Source organism: Arvicola amphibius, chromosome 5 (assembly GCF_903992535.2).
Source record: "Arvicola amphibius chromosome 5, mArvAmp1.2, whole genome shotgun sequence".
In the NCBI taxonomy this organism is placed as follows: domain Eukaryota; kingdom Metazoa; phylum Chordata; class Mammalia; order Rodentia; family Cricetidae; genus Arvicola; species Arvicola amphibius.
The window spans coordinates 36,347,448-36,364,453 of record NC_052051.1 but is presented as its reverse complement, the minus strand read 5'-3'; the positions used below and the strand labels follow the sequence as shown (position 1 = coordinate 36,364,453).

The 17,006-nt window shown below is 39.5% G+C and overlaps 1 protein-coding gene across 7 annotated transcripts in view; it reads right to left on the bottom strand.

Annotated features, from left to right (window-relative positions):
- The window catches only part of Tasp1 (taspase 1), a 219,069-nt gene that overhangs the window by 186,593 nt on the left and 15,470 nt on the right, over window positions 1-17,006 (bottom strand). For 5 of the 7 annotated variants that reach the window (XR_005285506.1, XM_038331557.1, XM_038331560.1 and 2 more), the window contains exons 3-4: window positions 16,391-16,458; window positions 13,024-13,092 (exon numbers count right to left, since the gene is read on the bottom strand). Coding sequence is in view for 5 of the 7 variants with exons in the window: in XM_038331557.1 (XP_038187485.1) it covers window positions 13,024-13,092; window positions 16,391-16,458 (137 nt within the window). In the remaining 2 variants the exon portion in view is untranslated. Of the gene's footprint in view, window positions 1-4,967; window positions 5,106-13,023; window positions 13,093-16,390; window positions 16,459-17,006 lie in introns of those variants that run through there. The other 2 variants (XM_038331561.1, XM_038331562.2) reach the window with 2 other exon arrangements.

The following is a 17,006-nucleotide window of genomic DNA, read 5'->3' as shown; positions in this document are numbered from 1 at the left end:
GTCATTATACCTTTTAGAACTGTTGACAATAATATGGAAAGTATCACTCAAAGAGAACTCACCAGACCACGGGGTTACAGCACTTACACCATCCTTATTTCATGACATCGTCAAAATGGAGGCAAAGGACAGTGCTAGCTTATAAATCCTCTACTAAAAAAAAAAATCCTCTACTAATTATATTTGTTTTCATTAAAAACATTTCTACCCTCCTACAAAATGTTGTTGACCACTACATATATGCCAGAAGAAGGAAGTATAAATGAATTTTCCACCCTGAATTCTGTAAGAAGCTTCATGCACTGTATAGTATTGAAGGCCTATGCCAAGAAATAGGAGGGTACCAACTGTCAGGAAATGTACAGATCATGAAAAAGCCTAGATATGAAGTGAATATTATTGCCAATAAATACTCCTTTGCAGTAGAAAAGACCAAAGAACTTTTGACAAGCAGAATGTTCACAATTTAAAGTTGTTTTCTACAGTGTCATAAGATCCTTCGATGAAGTTCTCACATTAAAAATAAGACAAAAGACAAACAGAGAAATAACAGGAAATTTTTGAACAATATTATAAACAATTTTGAAGCAAGATTTATATGATACTCTTGAGAGCCTTAAAAATTATGTGCCACATTTCTTCATTCTTTCGTGGATTCTGATTTAATATTGAATCTAAGAAACAAACAAAAACTTTGCTTTTTAAGATAGGGTCTCACTATAGTTCTGGCAGTCCTAGAACTCACTGTGTAGACCAGGTTAGCCTTGACCTCAGCAAGCTCTGCTTGTCTCTGCCTCCCAAGTGAAGGAATTAAATCAATGTACCACTACACCCATTTTTGGTGTTGTTTGTTTGTTTGTTTGTTTGTTTGTTTTGGATACACAAAAACTTAAAATCAAAGGGCAATATTCTGGAATTGGGGAGATGATTTTAAAAAACTGGAGTGGAGGCTGGAAAGATGGCCCACACTACTCTTCCAGACCTGAGTTCAACTACAAGAAATCACATTGGGTGAATCACAGCCATGGACACCTGCATTCACAAGAACATGTAAACACACATAATTAAATCTTTGAAGCAAAATGAGGTCATCTGTGCATAACTTGACACTTGTGCCTGTCACCCTAGCATTGAGAGGCTGAGATCCTCTATCCTCAGTGACCCAGATAAGTGGCAGACCCTGCCTCAAAACACAGAGTGCAAAGCATTACAGGAAAACACCTGCCTTCTGATCTTCACGTATATGTACAAGCAAGTACTCAACACACATACACACACACACACACACACACACACACACACACTCATTAAAAATCAAAGTAAGGCCGTATAGTGAATTTTCTTGACTGATGATTGGTATGAGAGAGCCCAGCTCACGGTGTGCAAATGCTACCTCTGCTGGTGGTCCTGGGCACGATAAGAAAGCAAGTTGTAACAGGCCATGGGAAGAAGACAGTAAGCAGCAGTCTTCTCCATGGTCTGTGCCTCCAGTTTCCTGCTCAGTTTGAATTCCTGTCCTGGCTTCCTTTGACAATGGACTGTGATGTGGAACTGTATGCTGAAATAGACCCTTGCTTTTGTTCACAGTGTTTTATCACAGTAATTGAGACAAAACTTGGTAGCAGAAGTGGGGTGTTACTATGACAGACTTGGCCATGTTTGAGAGCAGACAGCGAAAGAACTTTGGACTGGGAAACCACTGAGTGTTCAGAGCTTAAGGGGCTGCTATGAGAAGCTGAAAGATAGGAATGCTATGAAGCTTGGCCTATGACGTTTCAGAGGGAAGTTTTGGGAATCCCTTAAATACTATATGGGGGCTGTTTGATATTTTGAGTTTTAAGACTGTGTGGTTCTGGTCAGCTGGAGCTGAAATATCAGCTGTCATTCAGAGACTTACTTAAACCTCTACAGTGAAACCTTTGCTTCACAGGGGCAACTGATACTGGTCAGCTAGGGCTGAAGAGTCAGCTGTACTTAAGAAGGAACTGGCATAGATGAAGAGAAAAATACTCTTTGCAAAGTCAGCATAGAGAAGCTGTGGTCCAATAGCAGCCAAGGCTGTAGCTTGTGCTGGGAACTGAACTTGGTAATGTTAAAGTTCCTACAGTCGTACTGCTTTTGAAGACATGAAGCTTGGAACTGTGCAGCAGGGCTGGAATCTTTGATGAGAGGGCCCTGGTGAAGACTCACTCAGATGAACTAGAAGACCCAGGACTGGAGGGGTTCTAGGTTTTGTACTATGTGGCAAGGTCACAGTCCCAGAAGAGAGTCCAGGAGAAGGTACTGGTGAAAGTGTAACCTTGTTGCAGATACCTCAGCATTTTGGAGATGCCAGGACTATGGGACATCACCAAGGACAGCAACAGCTATGACATGGAACCAGCTTTACTCAGCCTAGGAGACAAATCGTGTGTGCTCCAGATGGCAGGGCTGGGAAATGAAGCCCTTTGGAGCATAGGTCCACTATATATATATATATATATATATATATATATATATATATATATATATATATATATATAGTGATTGATGATAGATAGATAGATAGATAGATAGAATGATAATATATACATATATATCTGATATCTACTATAGGAGTTTTGTTTTAGTTTTAATTGATTTGATTGTACAAGTGCCTTGATTTTTCCCTTTTGGAGTAAGAAAGCATTAAACTTATTTTTTTTTCATTTTGTTTTGTTGGTGGTGGTTTTAATTTTACTGAAGCCTATAGCTAGGAGACTTAGGAATTCTACAGAGACTTTGGATATTTTAGAAAAACTGTGAAATTTAAGAGATCTTGAATATTCTAAAAACACTGAATTGTAAAGTGTTTCAATTTTAAAGACTGTGGGACTTTTTAAAGTTGAATGTTTTATGTTGTCATTTAGTATTAACATGACATCTTAGGGACAAAAAAGAAAAGTTATAGCTTAATAAGTGATGATGTGTTTGTGTGTCAAGTTGAAAAGAGGTCAACTGTCCTAATTAGTTTTTTAGCAACTTGACACAAGATAGAATCATTTGGGAAGAAGTAACCTCAATTGAGAAAATGGCCTAACAGACCAGTCTGTTGGCAAGCCTCGGGGGCATTTCCATTTCCTTAACTGATGAGTGATCTGGGTGGCCCAGGTTACTGTGGGCAATACCTAGCCTGGGCTGGTCAGGATGCTATAAGAAAGCAGGCTGAGTAAACCATAGGGGGCCAGCCAGTAAGCTGCACTCCTCCATGGCCTCTGCATCAGCTTCTACCTCCAGGTTCCTGTTTTAGTTCCTGCCCCCGAATTCCTTCACTGACAGATAGTGCTACAGAACTGTAAGATAAAATAAACTCCTCTGCCACAGTTGCTTTTGGTCACAGTGTTTTATCACAGCAAAGAACTTTATACCTTGGGCCTATTTTTAATACCCAGCATGCCCTCCACCAAAGAAAGAAAAGAAGGGTAGTCTTTTCAAATGCATAGTCTATGATTACACAGAAATGAAACAGGCAGAAAAGTTTCAGCTTCAATCCTTCACTAACAAAAGGGGAAAAGTTGTAAAAACATAAAATTCTATAAGATTGATGTCTGACATCTCAGATTTTGCAGAAAAATGGATAAAGCTAGAAAACATCATTTTGAGTGAGGTAATCCAGACCCAGAAAGACAATTATCACATGTACTGACTCATAAGTGGTTTTTTGTTTGGGGTTTTTTTTTGGTTTTTTTATATTTATTTATTTATTTATTATGTATACAATATTCTGTCTGCTTGTATGCCTGAAGGCCAGAAGAGAGCATCAGACCTCATTACAGATGGTTGTGAGCCACCATGTGGCTGCTGGGAATTGAACTCAGGACCTTTGGAAGAGCAGGCAATGCTCTTAACCTCTGAGCCATCTCTCCAGCCCCCTCATAAGTGGTTTTTAAACATAAAGCAAAGAAAACCAGCCCACAAATCATAATCCCTGAGAACCTAGACAACAATGAGGACCCTAAGAGACATACATATATCTAATCTATATGGGTAGTAGAAAAAGACAAGATCTCCTGAGTAAACTAGGAGCATGGGGACCTTGGAAGAGGGCTAAAAGGGAGGGAAGAGGCAGGGAGGGAAGCAGAGAAAAATGTAGAGCTCAATAGAAATCAATAAAAAAACAAATATAATTGCAATGTGGTGCAAAGTAAAATAAAAATTCAGATTTTCTTTTACAGAGAAAACAAAAAGATTGATGTCTGAAATGATAAATCAAGTAAGTACAAATATAGATGCAATGATTCAAAAACAATAAAACTGCAATTCTCATAACCAATGAATCTAATTATATCCATGAATACTGAACCACAGCATATATTAGTCAAGATCAAATAAATTACTTCTACACAGTCAAAACACAGAAATATCAACAATTCTACAATCCATAGGTTGATTGAAACAGTTCAAAACCGAGTATCAAATGAAATATATTCTTAAGAGTATCAATGCCGAGAGAAAACTGAAAACTCATACGTGAAGCTACATGCTTCTCAGAAACTGCTAGGTCTAGTCTTCGAACACATCCCCTTGACAGCTTCGGCCAAGAGGAAACATCTGATAAGGCCCATAGAGCACTTCAAGAATGGCTAGAAAAATAAAGAAAGTCTTCCTGTTCCCATCAGTACAAAGTAAATCATGACATGATCTGTAGTTAAATATTTTCACTTGGCTTTTGATACAGTGTAAAGTTAAAAGTAAAATCTAATAACTGTCTTGATTTTCTTCTTATTCTTTAAAAAAAAAAAAGTGAGAAAGAAAAAAAAAAAAAACATTGCTTTTCCCCCAAGCATGTACTCTGTGCTAAAAAGCAGACATGATTTCTAGAGCCTTGGGATGAGAGCAGCTGTACCTACCTAACATGTAAACGCAGTAAGTTACAAGTTGATCCTCAGTACTAAAGGCAAGAAACAGCATTAGTACTCCAAAAAGCGTTTTAAAAGAACGTAACTTACTTTGACCGTCCCAGACTAAGTGGGCTTTGTCTGATGCTTCTTTGTCTGCACATGGCCACCCACAGCCTGTCTTCTAATTAAATCAATGCTCTAGCAGCAGAGCAAGCAAACAAGGTGCCTCCCGTCTGTGTACAGATCTTCAGGACACAGTTCCCTTGGCCAGAAGATGGAAATTCTTGGGAGAGGTGATTTTCTGCCTCTTCACAAGAAGAACACAGAGACTTGGCTGGATGCAACTCCATGAAGTGTAACGGTGTGTATACACCTCAAAAAATAAAACAAAAAATGCAGAGAAACATAAAGACTCCATAATAGCTGGAACACACAGAAATAATGAAGCACCACTGGAAATACTGCTAGTAAGACAGCATAATCGGGGCTCTGAAATAACTGCGACACCAACTATTTTAAAAAGAAAGGAAAGAACATCGCAAGTTAAAACTACAATTCCATGCAATAAATATACTGCAAGCACTAGGAGGAAAAAAGCAATCATTTGTTAAAGGCAAATGTTTTACTCCACATAAATAAAAAGCACGACTTCCCCCTCCCACATTACAACGAATAAAAGACATCATCAATGAAAAAGAAAACTTGGACTTTGAGGAGGAGGAGGTATAAATGCATCACCAACCACAGTACAGTTAACAGGTGTGTGTGTGTGTGTGTGTGTGTGTGTGTGTGTGTGTGTGTGTGTGTGTATGAGCTAACTGCATCAGCAATGTGTCCAGCAGCTCTGAGAGGAAAGGGAAGGGAAAAGGACAGGGAACTGCTCCACCTGGAGACCAGGAGAACAGGAACACTCTGCAAAATGGAGGTACTGATTTATTTGGACAATGTTTAACATTCCCAACTAATGGAAATGATCAAATACCTTCTGTTTGTTTTGTTTTGGCCTTTACTAAACAACAACTGAGGGCTAAAGAAAGACTCAGCAGTTAAAAAAGCTAGCAGTTGAAAAGCTGGATGTGGTGACACATGCCTTTATTCCCAACTTTCAGGAGACAGAGACAGGTAGATCTGTGAGCTCAAGGTCAGCCTGATCTGCAAAGTGAGTTCTAGGACAGCCAAGGCTACACAGAGAAAGCCTGTATCAAAAGGAAAGAAAAAAAATAAAGCTAGCTGCTCTCCCAGAGGAAGGGTTCAGGTCACAGCACCAACATCAGGTAGGTCCTAACTGCCACAATCTCCAGCTCAGGGGATTCTGATGCTTCTGGCCCCAGCCACCTACCCTCACATGCACATACCCACACACAGCAACACACATACACACACACGTAATTTTAAAAAGTCAATTTTTAAAAAATTTAAAAAATAAGACACTGAAGTAATGCACAGAACAGGTGACAGGAAACATCTGGCATCTGATCCCAGGAGTCCTCAAGCAAACACACTGATACATGTCAGTCCTTACTGTGCTCGTCCATCCTGGTATGCCATACAACTACAAGCCACACCATCTACACATTTCAAGCACCAATAGGCTGCAGGTACTTTATTTCTCCAACACCTGAGACACATAGACAATTTCAGTCAGAAATGTACAATGCCTGAAGAAAGGAGTGTCGCCAACTCCTACAGGCAAACAGATGCCTGGTATGGGATCTCCCAACAATAGACTACTCAAAAGTGAATGGAATTCTCAAGTTCCTACAGGTGCATGCCATTGGTTCCTAGCACAAGAGGATATAAAGACACACACAAATGTATAAAAGTTTTAAATATAGTAACACAATATAGTGATGCAAATAACTACTTTCTTCTTTACCTCAAAATACCAGCCATCTTGATAGGAAGTCATAAAGAACTTCATGTTTATAAGCAAGCAATCCACTGGACTGAACAAAGATTCAAAGGCATGAAACTGTGCCAAATATATTCTCCATAAAGGACTTAATCCAGTGATTCTCAATCTTTCTAATGCTGTGACCCTTTTAATACAGTCCCTCATATTGCAGTGAGCCCCCAGCCATATAATTATTTTCATTGCCACTTCATAACTGTAATTTTGCTATTGTGATGAATTGTAATGTAAGTAACTGTGCTTTCTGGTGGTCTTAGGGACCCTAGTGAAAAGACCACTTGACACCCCCTATGGGGTTGTGACCCATAGGCTGAGAACCACTGATTTAGACAAAAAATCAGTTTCAGATCTTTCCTTCCTCTAGGAAGCTTTTACAGATAAATCAAGTTAAGCAGAAACTAAAGCGTCATGTAGCTTAAACCGAATATTTTGGCTATTTTCTTAAGTTGCTTGGCTTTCTTACTTGGTCCACTTAGTTTCTGGTTTTGCTGTGGTTCATAGGACCTTGTGCACACTACATATGTGTTCCAGCACTGATCAGCATTCCCAGCCAAACAGAATGCTTTCAACAAAAGAGCCCGTGTAATTTATCTTTGTAATACGAAATTTAAGTTAGTCTTAGCACTACTTTTTATTTAATTTTTATTTTTAATTAAGATATACCATTTCTCTTTCCTTTTCCTCCAACTCCTCAAGTCCACCCATCTTTTCAAATTCATAGTCTCTTTTTCATTATTGTTATTGTTACACATATATAAACAAATAAAGGAAGAAACGGGAGTGGTTATAATAGAGGCAAGCAAGCATAGAATATAGTTTAGTATGCTGGGACCCCTATCTGATTATGGGTTATGCACACACACACACACCTCTGTTCTTGTATGCTTTTAGATGTCTTGTTCGACTACCTGCCAGTACTGTACATACACATCTCTCTCCAAACAATGCATCTAGCAACCTTTACTAACCATCAGATTTAGACAATTTCTATTTAAATATTCTGTCAACATAACCAGGTATAAAGAATAGAAGGGCCAGTGCAGCCTGAGTTGGTTTGGTATGCATGAGAGTAAGGCAAATCTTATCCTCAATAACCCTATTTTGTCATCTTATTCTTCTGGGCAGGCAAAGGACTAAAATCAAATGCATTGTACAGAGGAACACACACAACAGAAAAATGATTAAATAATCTAAGCTATCAAGCAAAATAGGAAATACCCTAACTATGCCCCCTTAGTAACTAGATACTCCCCTTTGACACCACAAATAGTGACCCAATGCTGTAGCCTAGAGCCCTTGAGTATCTTTATTCATGTGGTCCCTGTCAATCTTGATAGAGTACCTCTCTTTAATCCAAATAAAATTATCTTGCTTCTCTTACAAGTCTTTATAAGCCCTTATTTTCAATTCTTTGTATAACACTCCAAGAACCTAGAAACACCGGGTCCAGACCCAACCACTGAAATAAATATAGAAATGTCACAGTAAAACCTGCTTCTTTGTGTGCTAACCAAAGCAATCAATTACAATGGGTTTAAAAGAAGAACCAAAGCACAATGGCGCATGCCTGTAATCGCAGTACTGGGGAAATAGGAAGTAAAATCAAGATCAAAAACCAGCTGTAACTATGTAGCAAGTCTGAATCCAGCCCTTCTTACATCAATGAGGAGGAGGAGGAAGAGAAGGAAGAAGAGGAGGAGGAGGAGGAGGAGGAGGAGGAAGAAGAGGAGGAAGAGGAGGAGGAAGAGAAGGAGGAGGAGGAAGAAGAGGAGGAAGAGGAGGAGAAAAAGAAAGGAGTGTAAGAGTGTATGCCAAGGAGGGGAAGGTGTGTATGAAAAGTCCCTTCTGTGTCACCTGTCTCTTCCTCCTCTACTGTATAAAGTTGATACTGGTATTTATACACTCACTATTTGGGAAAACACAAATGATTTTCTTTCTTAAACACAAGGCTAAATACCCTTTTTAGCCAATAAGAATCATAAAACCATTTCATATCAGTTACTTCAGTCTGCGTTTAGGAGTGTGCTCAAGGAATTCATACCAATTCTAGTATCTGGCAAAGAAAAAACAACAGGCAATTTATTTAAATTATATAATTTATTTAATCAAAAAGTATATAACTATCCAAGTGTGGTAGTACAAGCCTTTAATCCCATCATTGGGAAGGGAAGAGTCGGCCCAGAGAGAGGCAGACCTCTGTGAGTTTGAAGCCAGCCTGATCTACATAGCAGGTACCAGGACAGCCAGGGCTAGACTGTGTCTCAAAAAAACCACAAAAATAAATTTTAAAAAAAAAAGATAATACCAACACTAAGGCTGTGGAATCTGAAGAATTACAAATTCAAGCCAGCCTGGACTACAATATCAAAAATATATCTGAAAAAAATACTTTTTAAAAAAACAACTTTAGGCTGACACAGAAGGATCTCTGAGTTTGAGGCCATCCTGCTCTACACAGTGAGTTCAGAATAGCCAGAATTAACAAAGAGACCCTGTCTCAAATAAAAATACTAATATTAATACTTCTAATTTAAAAAACCTTAATTTTTAAAAAGATAAACACAACCGGGTGTGGTGGGGCACACCTTTAATTCCAGCACTCAAGAGGCAGAGGCAGGCAGATCTCTGTGGGGCTAGCCTAGTCTACAAATCAAGTTCCAAGACAGACAAGGCTACACAGAGAAACCCTGTGTTGAAAATCCAAAACACTCACACATATTCACACACACAAACACACAGGTGCACAAACCCTCCCACCCTCTGGAGTGAGTCAGGCTTGATGCTGTACATCTGTGATTCCAATTCTTGGGCGTCTGAAGCAGGAGGATTACAAAGTCAAGGACAGCCTGAACTACTATAGAGAGACCTTATCTCCTCTCATAACAACAACAACAACAAAAAAAAAAAAAAAAACGCATCTTCCTCAATTCAAAGGAAAAGGCACATCTAGGATGAGACCTAAGTGAAGAGGATGACTAATTGACAGTGGATGTTATTCTTGAAGGTAAAACAATATAAATCAGAGTTCCTATGATTTTTCTCATTTCAGAATGCTCAAAGGACTTAGAATGACATATTCATCTAAGCAGGGAAAACATAATCCAATTTTTTTATTCTTTCCATTGATCCAAACTATAACAATAATAGTTTCAATAGTTACAATAATAGTTTCAATATTACAATAATAGCTTCAACTGAACTTTTTTTTAATATTTATTTATTTTGTATACAATATTCTGTCTGTGTGTATGCATGCAGGCCAGAAGAGGGCACCAGACCCCATTACAGATGGTTGTGAGCCACCATGTGGTTGCTGGGAATTGAACTCAGGACCTTTGGAAGAGCAGACAATGCCCTTAACCACTGAGCCATCTCTCCAGCCCTTCAACTGAACTCTATCCTGGGTTTAATATGATATATTTCAAACACTTAAGGTGGACAGATTGCAGGGAGCAGTAAAGGAAATGACCACATAATTCTTAAAATACAGGAAAATCCTCCCAGTTGACATTTAAACTATGAGCACACACTTCAATAAAAGATATAAGACACCTTATCCTAGCTAGCTTCCTTATTGATATGATAAACACCATGGAAAAATGTGAAAGTCAAAGTTACATTTTAAGTTTTAATCACTATGCCTTAGGAATCCATGAAGCAAAATGTCTCTGATCAGCAAGCCCCTTCCAAAAAACAGTTCCTCAAATGCTGGATGCTATTGTTTATGGGATATAATAAGCAACATGTTTCCACTTCCATAAACAAGTTTGTTTGACCCATCTGCACCGAATATGCTGGATCACATGTGGGCAAGAGGTTCACACCTGTACCTGACTGGATATAGGCTGAAGAAATGTCCAGATGCATGCTTGTCCCCAACTGGCTCTAATGGGAAATACTTAAGATGCTGCAAAACTTGATTCAGGGCCATCTTCTCTGGAAACCTGGAGATGGACCTGGTAAGAGCCCATCCATGTGGCCAGTATTTAATTAAAACTTGCTATAAATTTAGCTTTAAATTGTGGTAGTGGTCTCCAACCAGTGGAATTAACAAAAAGAAATTTGGGAAGGAAAGGGTTTATTTTGTCTTACAACCTTCAGGTCACAGTCCATCACTGGGGGAAGCCAGGACAGAAATCTGAGGTGGGAACTGAAGCAGAGACTACAGAGGACACTAGCTTGCTCCCTATGGCTGCCTTAGCCTGCTTTCTCCTACAACCCAGGCCCACCTGCTCAGTGCTAGCATCACACAGAATGGGCTGTGTCTCCTACATCAATTAATAATTAAAATGCCTCAAACACACACCACAGCCCTTTCTGATGGAAGCATTCGTCAGCTGAAGCTCTCTCTTGCCAGGTGTGTCAGGGTCACACCCAGGACTAGCCATCTCATATCTACAATCGCAGTACTCAAGAATCTGAGAAAGGAAAGCTACATGTAGGCAAAACACTCATACACATAAAATAAAAATAATACATCTTAAAAAAATTTTAAATACTATAAATTTCACCTATTTATGAATAACTCATTAGTCCAGAATGGATTTTGTTGCTTGTGAGTTTGCGGCTGTTAAGGTCTCACTAAGTAGCCCAGGCTAGCCTCAAACACGCTCAGCCTCTGGAATGTTTAGATTACAGGCATGCATCACCATAATGAGGTCCCAAAAGGTATTTTTTCTTCAGTATAAATAATTATTTACAAAAGCAGGGAGAAATAGAAACAAATATTCAATATGATATAGCTTTAAGTTACAAAAATTAAAGTTACTCTAAAGTGTTTTAAACCTAATTTTATATAATTATCTGTTCATGACTGCCATAATAGCATATTTCTGCATCACTCATTAAGCCTCCCCCCCCGACCTATACTGACTCCACAAAATGATAATTGTGACATCACCTTCTACAAAGGGACCACACTACATGTTTTAAGTAAAGGAAGATTTATCAGTAAATACAATAACCTCATTTCTCATGTCACTTACCGTCTTTAATCCAGCACATCTAAAAACCTTTACAAAATAACAGTCATTGATGGTTGTAGAACACATCATAACAGCCTTTACTGTAATCTATACAGCACTCTAAGTGATTGACATGTAGTAATCCTCATAATTCTGTAAGCAGGGATTATTTTCATTCTATTACAGATAGAACTGAGTTATGGGCAGGCTCTAATACACCCAGTGTCATTCTGCTATGAATGATACTCTAGGTCCCAATAGGCAAGCACCAACAAATCCCAACATCAGATGTTTCAGAGGCCAGACTTCAACAGAACTAATAACCATACCACACACACACAAACACACACTTCCAACCTGCCTTGATTGTGTTAGCATGATATGTTACAAATGTTGGTTAAAATGTACAAAGCAATAATTCAAAGTGCAGCTATGCAGTTAAATGAGAGAGAGTGTACAGAAAACATGGCCAGGGCTTTCAGTCAACTCCTGAGCTACTTTCCCTAATATCAAAGACTAAGTAAAAGCCCACAACTGTCAGCTTGGGAATATCTACTTCTCCTCACACTTCCTCCTTCACACTCATGGCTGCTCATCCCCAAGTCTTAACTTCCCTCCCCAAGGCATCTTCATATCCAGTGAGACAGTCATCTCCATGATCTGGTCAGCTCACTAACAAACCCAGCCTCGCCACACTGCAGTCTTCTCAAGCCTCAAACTCATCAATACTCCAGAGTCAGAGAGACTGAGAATCGCTCACTGTGGATACCAAGAGCCTTCGCAACTCAACTCAGTGCCCACTATAAACCTGGAATGGTCCTGAAAACCCCACAGGAACAAGAATGCTCTCACAAAACACACACATATAGCTTCAGGATTATATCTGCTACGTTTGTGATAAAACTTGTCTTTCCACTTTTGACACTGCTAGAGAGCTAACATCATGTGTTGTTAAAGATATGTCTCATTTTGGGGATGTGAACTTCAAAAACTGTCCTACTGAAAATAACTATCACCAATAACTTTTATAACCATGAATCCTACAAAAACAAGAGGAAGAAGGAATTAACCAACTTTTGTTTTTTTTTTACTCAGGAAAAGTCACCAATGAAAATAATTTTTAAAAATCATCCTTTCAGTCTCAAAATCCTTTATATTGCTTTGGTAATATTGGTGGGGAACACTGGTTACATGACATATGGCTAACTCAGCATCTTCATGCCATTTAAAAATAAGGAAATTAAAATTCATGTATTTTAAATAAAACATGAAAAGAGAAAAGAAATACCTCAAGCTCCACCAGAGCTGCAGTCACTGCATCTGTTGCAAGAGCACCGGCCTGCAGCTTCTCAATTGCCTGCGGAACCAAGAGAAGAAATTATTCACTGTAAAACCAGCTCCACAAACCTATCATAAGCTTTGCAAAGACTTAAAAGTATGAGACACTCAGAGTTAGTAAAAATCAGCCAGCATTTCCACTCCACACTTGAAAGCAGAGCAGGGTGTGTGACCTGCTGACACTGAGACATGAAGGTGTGGCTATGTTGGGTTTCATTCCTGGATGCATGGGACCTGTGGGTTGCACACTGGACAAGCTGCTTTAAGGCATATGTTTCTCAGACTTAAGAAAAGCAGTGTTTATTACTCAGACTAATCATCATTCTTGATGGGGCTGGAGAGATGGCTCAGTAAAGAGCACCGGCTGCTCTTCCAGAGGTCCTGAGTTCAATTCCCAGCAACCATATGTTGGCTCACAACCATCTGTAATGAGATCTGGCGCCCTCTTCCGGCATGTGGACATACATGCAGGCAGAATGTTGTATACATAATAAATAAATCTTTTAAAAATAAATAAATTTTAAAAATCATCATTCTTGATATTATCCAAATGAAAACAGCAACTAAAAATTAGCCACTAACTGCAAGGTGCAATGAGTTGTAAGGAAAAGAGCTGCACTGTTCACAGAGCAATTCAAAAGAGCCACAGAAATGTAAGGAGCTAGTTCAGCTAAGATACCCTGATAATTAATAAGTTAAGAACTTCATCTCACACCTAGCTACCTCTCCTACGATTTCTATTCTCCCCATCCATGTGAATCAAAAACAACTACTGTTTCTAAGTCACAAAATCTCTTGATAAACCAGCTATGGTGGCTCACACCTTTAATCTCAGCTAGGAGGCTGAGACACAAAGAGTACATGATTTACAAATCTAGTCCAGCATAGACTTCAAAAATGGGTGGGAGGTGTATAATAATTAAAAAAGAATCCACAGGTGGAAACATTCATTTTCAAAAACATTCTTGATACTATAATATCTTCTTCTATGAAAATACTCTTTTGTAATATATTCTACTGAGTTAAAAAAAATCACCTAATTTGGTGGGGAGAGGAGAAAAAACATAAACTGATTTTTACAATCTGAGCGGCCTGTGCTGGTACCTGGGGCCATGGTGACAGCCAGCCCTGGGCTGCTTCTGGGGACCATGTCTGGGTCCATGATCCTACAACAGCCAGGGTCTCAGTTGATGTCCACAGCTCCTATTACCACTGAGGGCTGTGCAATGCCCGGGATCTAGACAGCTACCTGAGACCATGTTGGTGTCCGCAAGCCCTGCTGCTGCCAATACCATACTGGTCTGAGTAATCTCTGTTGCCACTGGGGTCATGATGATGTCAGGCCACAGTACCACAGTGCATTTCTGAGTCCATGGTCCTGCTACAGACAGGATCTTTGATGATGTTCATGGCCCATGTTGCCACAGGTCATAGGAACCATGAATGTTGAAATCTGAGGGCTATGGCGAGACACTCCCGCCCCTCACTGGCCTTGAGATAGCTGGCCCTGCCCCTGACTGGTCACTGCAGCAGAAGAGCTGAACCCATGGGAAAGCTGGCTCCCCATACTCAGGAGAGATGATCCCACCCCTCACCATGGGTGTGGAAGAGCTGGTTCTGATGGCCTAGGAGAGCTGTCTCTGGCTCTCACATGAAGGGCATGGTCCCAGTGACCCAGACCAACCAGCTCAGCTACCGCGCAGACCCACATCTCCCCATCCATGACCTGCTGGGGTGTGCAAAGGAAGTGACCCTGCAGAACAACAGCTGTGGGATCCCAGACTCAGAGCAACGGCAGGATAACGGAGAGGAGTGTCAGTGAGGGTCTAGTGAAAACGCTGTGCCACAGGCCTTAAACCACACCAATGACTCACTGCAATCAACATTTTGTGGGTACAGCTGACTGGACAAAAGGGTACACTGCGTGACACACTGAAGCACCCAATGCCACTAGGATGAATGAAGAGAGGTTGGAAAGACAGAGGAGCAAGGTGGGTTTTTGTTTGTTTTAATTTTAATTGATTTTGGGGGAAGGTTCTTTTAGAGGGGATGATGCAGGTGTGAGGGGAGTATAGGGAGGGACTGGAAAGTGAGTGGGATTGGGGTGCACGATGTGAAATCCACAAAAACCAATAAGAAATTATGTTATTAAAAAATTAACTTTTAAATGAATTATTAAAACTCTAATTTAATTAACAAAGAAAAAGCCCAAAAACTAATCAATCATGTATTTCTAATTAAACTTTTTTGTTATTGTATTGTATGTATGAGTGTTTTGTTTGCATGTCCGGATATGTAAATGTGTGTGTGTGTGTGTGTGTGTGTGTGTGTGTGTATTTACTATATAAAATCCCTATAACAAAATACTCTCAATTTATGTTAAGCCACTAATAAGAAAAAGTTCGTTACTCCGATACAGTATCTTTCTTATAAATGGAAATTAAATATATAAATAAAAGAAAAAATACCCATATTTACCTGATAGGCAGTATCTAATTAACATTCTATACGCATAAAAAGTATGGAAAGTTTGCCTACAAACTATATAGTACAGATCTAAATAAAAACAATATTTTTTTTTCTGAGCTCATTCCTGCCCCCAAATTAAGTATTCAAAAGTTTAGAAAATTTCAAAAGTCAAGGTGCACAAAGTCTGAGTGAAGAGAACAGCAGACTCCACTGCACTAGGAAGACAGGCATCTGCTATGCCCCTGCTGGCGAGCAAGCTAGGCAGGGCCCAGGGTCAGCTAAGAAAAGCACTTGTTTGTTTTCTTTCTTTCTTTCTTTCTTTCTTTTCTTTTCTTTCTTTCTTTCTTTCTCTCACTCTTTTTCTTTTTTATAACTTCCCATCAAGAAAAGTATTTATTCACAGGAAGACAAAGGCAAGTGAATTGCAGGCCAGCCAGAGCTACAAAATAAGATCCTGTCTCAAAAAAAAATACATACATACATACATATATTAAATTCTCAGAAAATTATTTTTTAAAGAAAGGAAGAAAGAAAAGAGAATAACTACTCGAGCGGAAGTCCCCCCCCTTTCCATAGAATCCGTCGTGTAGGAATGTTTAAAAGGTCATATGTGCCCATAACTACAAAAGCACAGACTTTAATCCGGGGAAGGAGAGGAGAAAGCTAAACAACATTCAAAGAATTAAAAACACTGATCAAACTAGAAACTGAGGGCTAAAGTCCTATAAATATGAGTAAAACAACTTTGGGATCCAGCCAAATTTCACTGGAAATAAAAGGTAAAATTCTGAATCTCAAGGTGAAGTTTCATATGCAGAACCACAGGCATTACACACACGCTGCCATACCTTCTGACAAGCTCGTTTGCATACATGTTTATATTCCTTGGCTTTGGATTCTGAATGATAACCTGCACCTACAGTAAAAAAACAAACAAAAAAAGTGTTAGTAACTGCTAAACTACCAGTGGCTCCCCAGCTGGAAAAGCAGCCACACATGCAGTCCCAGGGCCTTGGCTGTGTGGGATTCTAGACTCTACACTTGATGATGTAAGTCACAAAACAATCCCACATCAGTTCAGAATTATGAATAATAAAAGGGTTATTTATTTAAGGGGAAACGGGGCGGGGGGGGGTGCGAAAGCAAGAGAGAGGGCGCATGTTTACAGCTGCTTTTACAGCTGCTTTAACCGTATAAGAGACCATGCCCAAGTGGGCTGGTATCTTAAAGGCTATTGGCTGAAGGAGCAAAATGTGCTCCCATAGCATACAGTTGCTATTCTTATTCAAAAAAGTTTCCTGTCAGAGCTCCTAAGAATAGCATGTGTCCTCAAAGATCCTTCCCATGGTCACTTCCCACCCCCTTTCAAGAACCTCTACCAAGATTAGAGATACCTGCAGCAAACCAAACAACCTAAGTTCTATTCCAGAGGCCTATAAGACAAAAAGAGAAAGCCAACTCCCA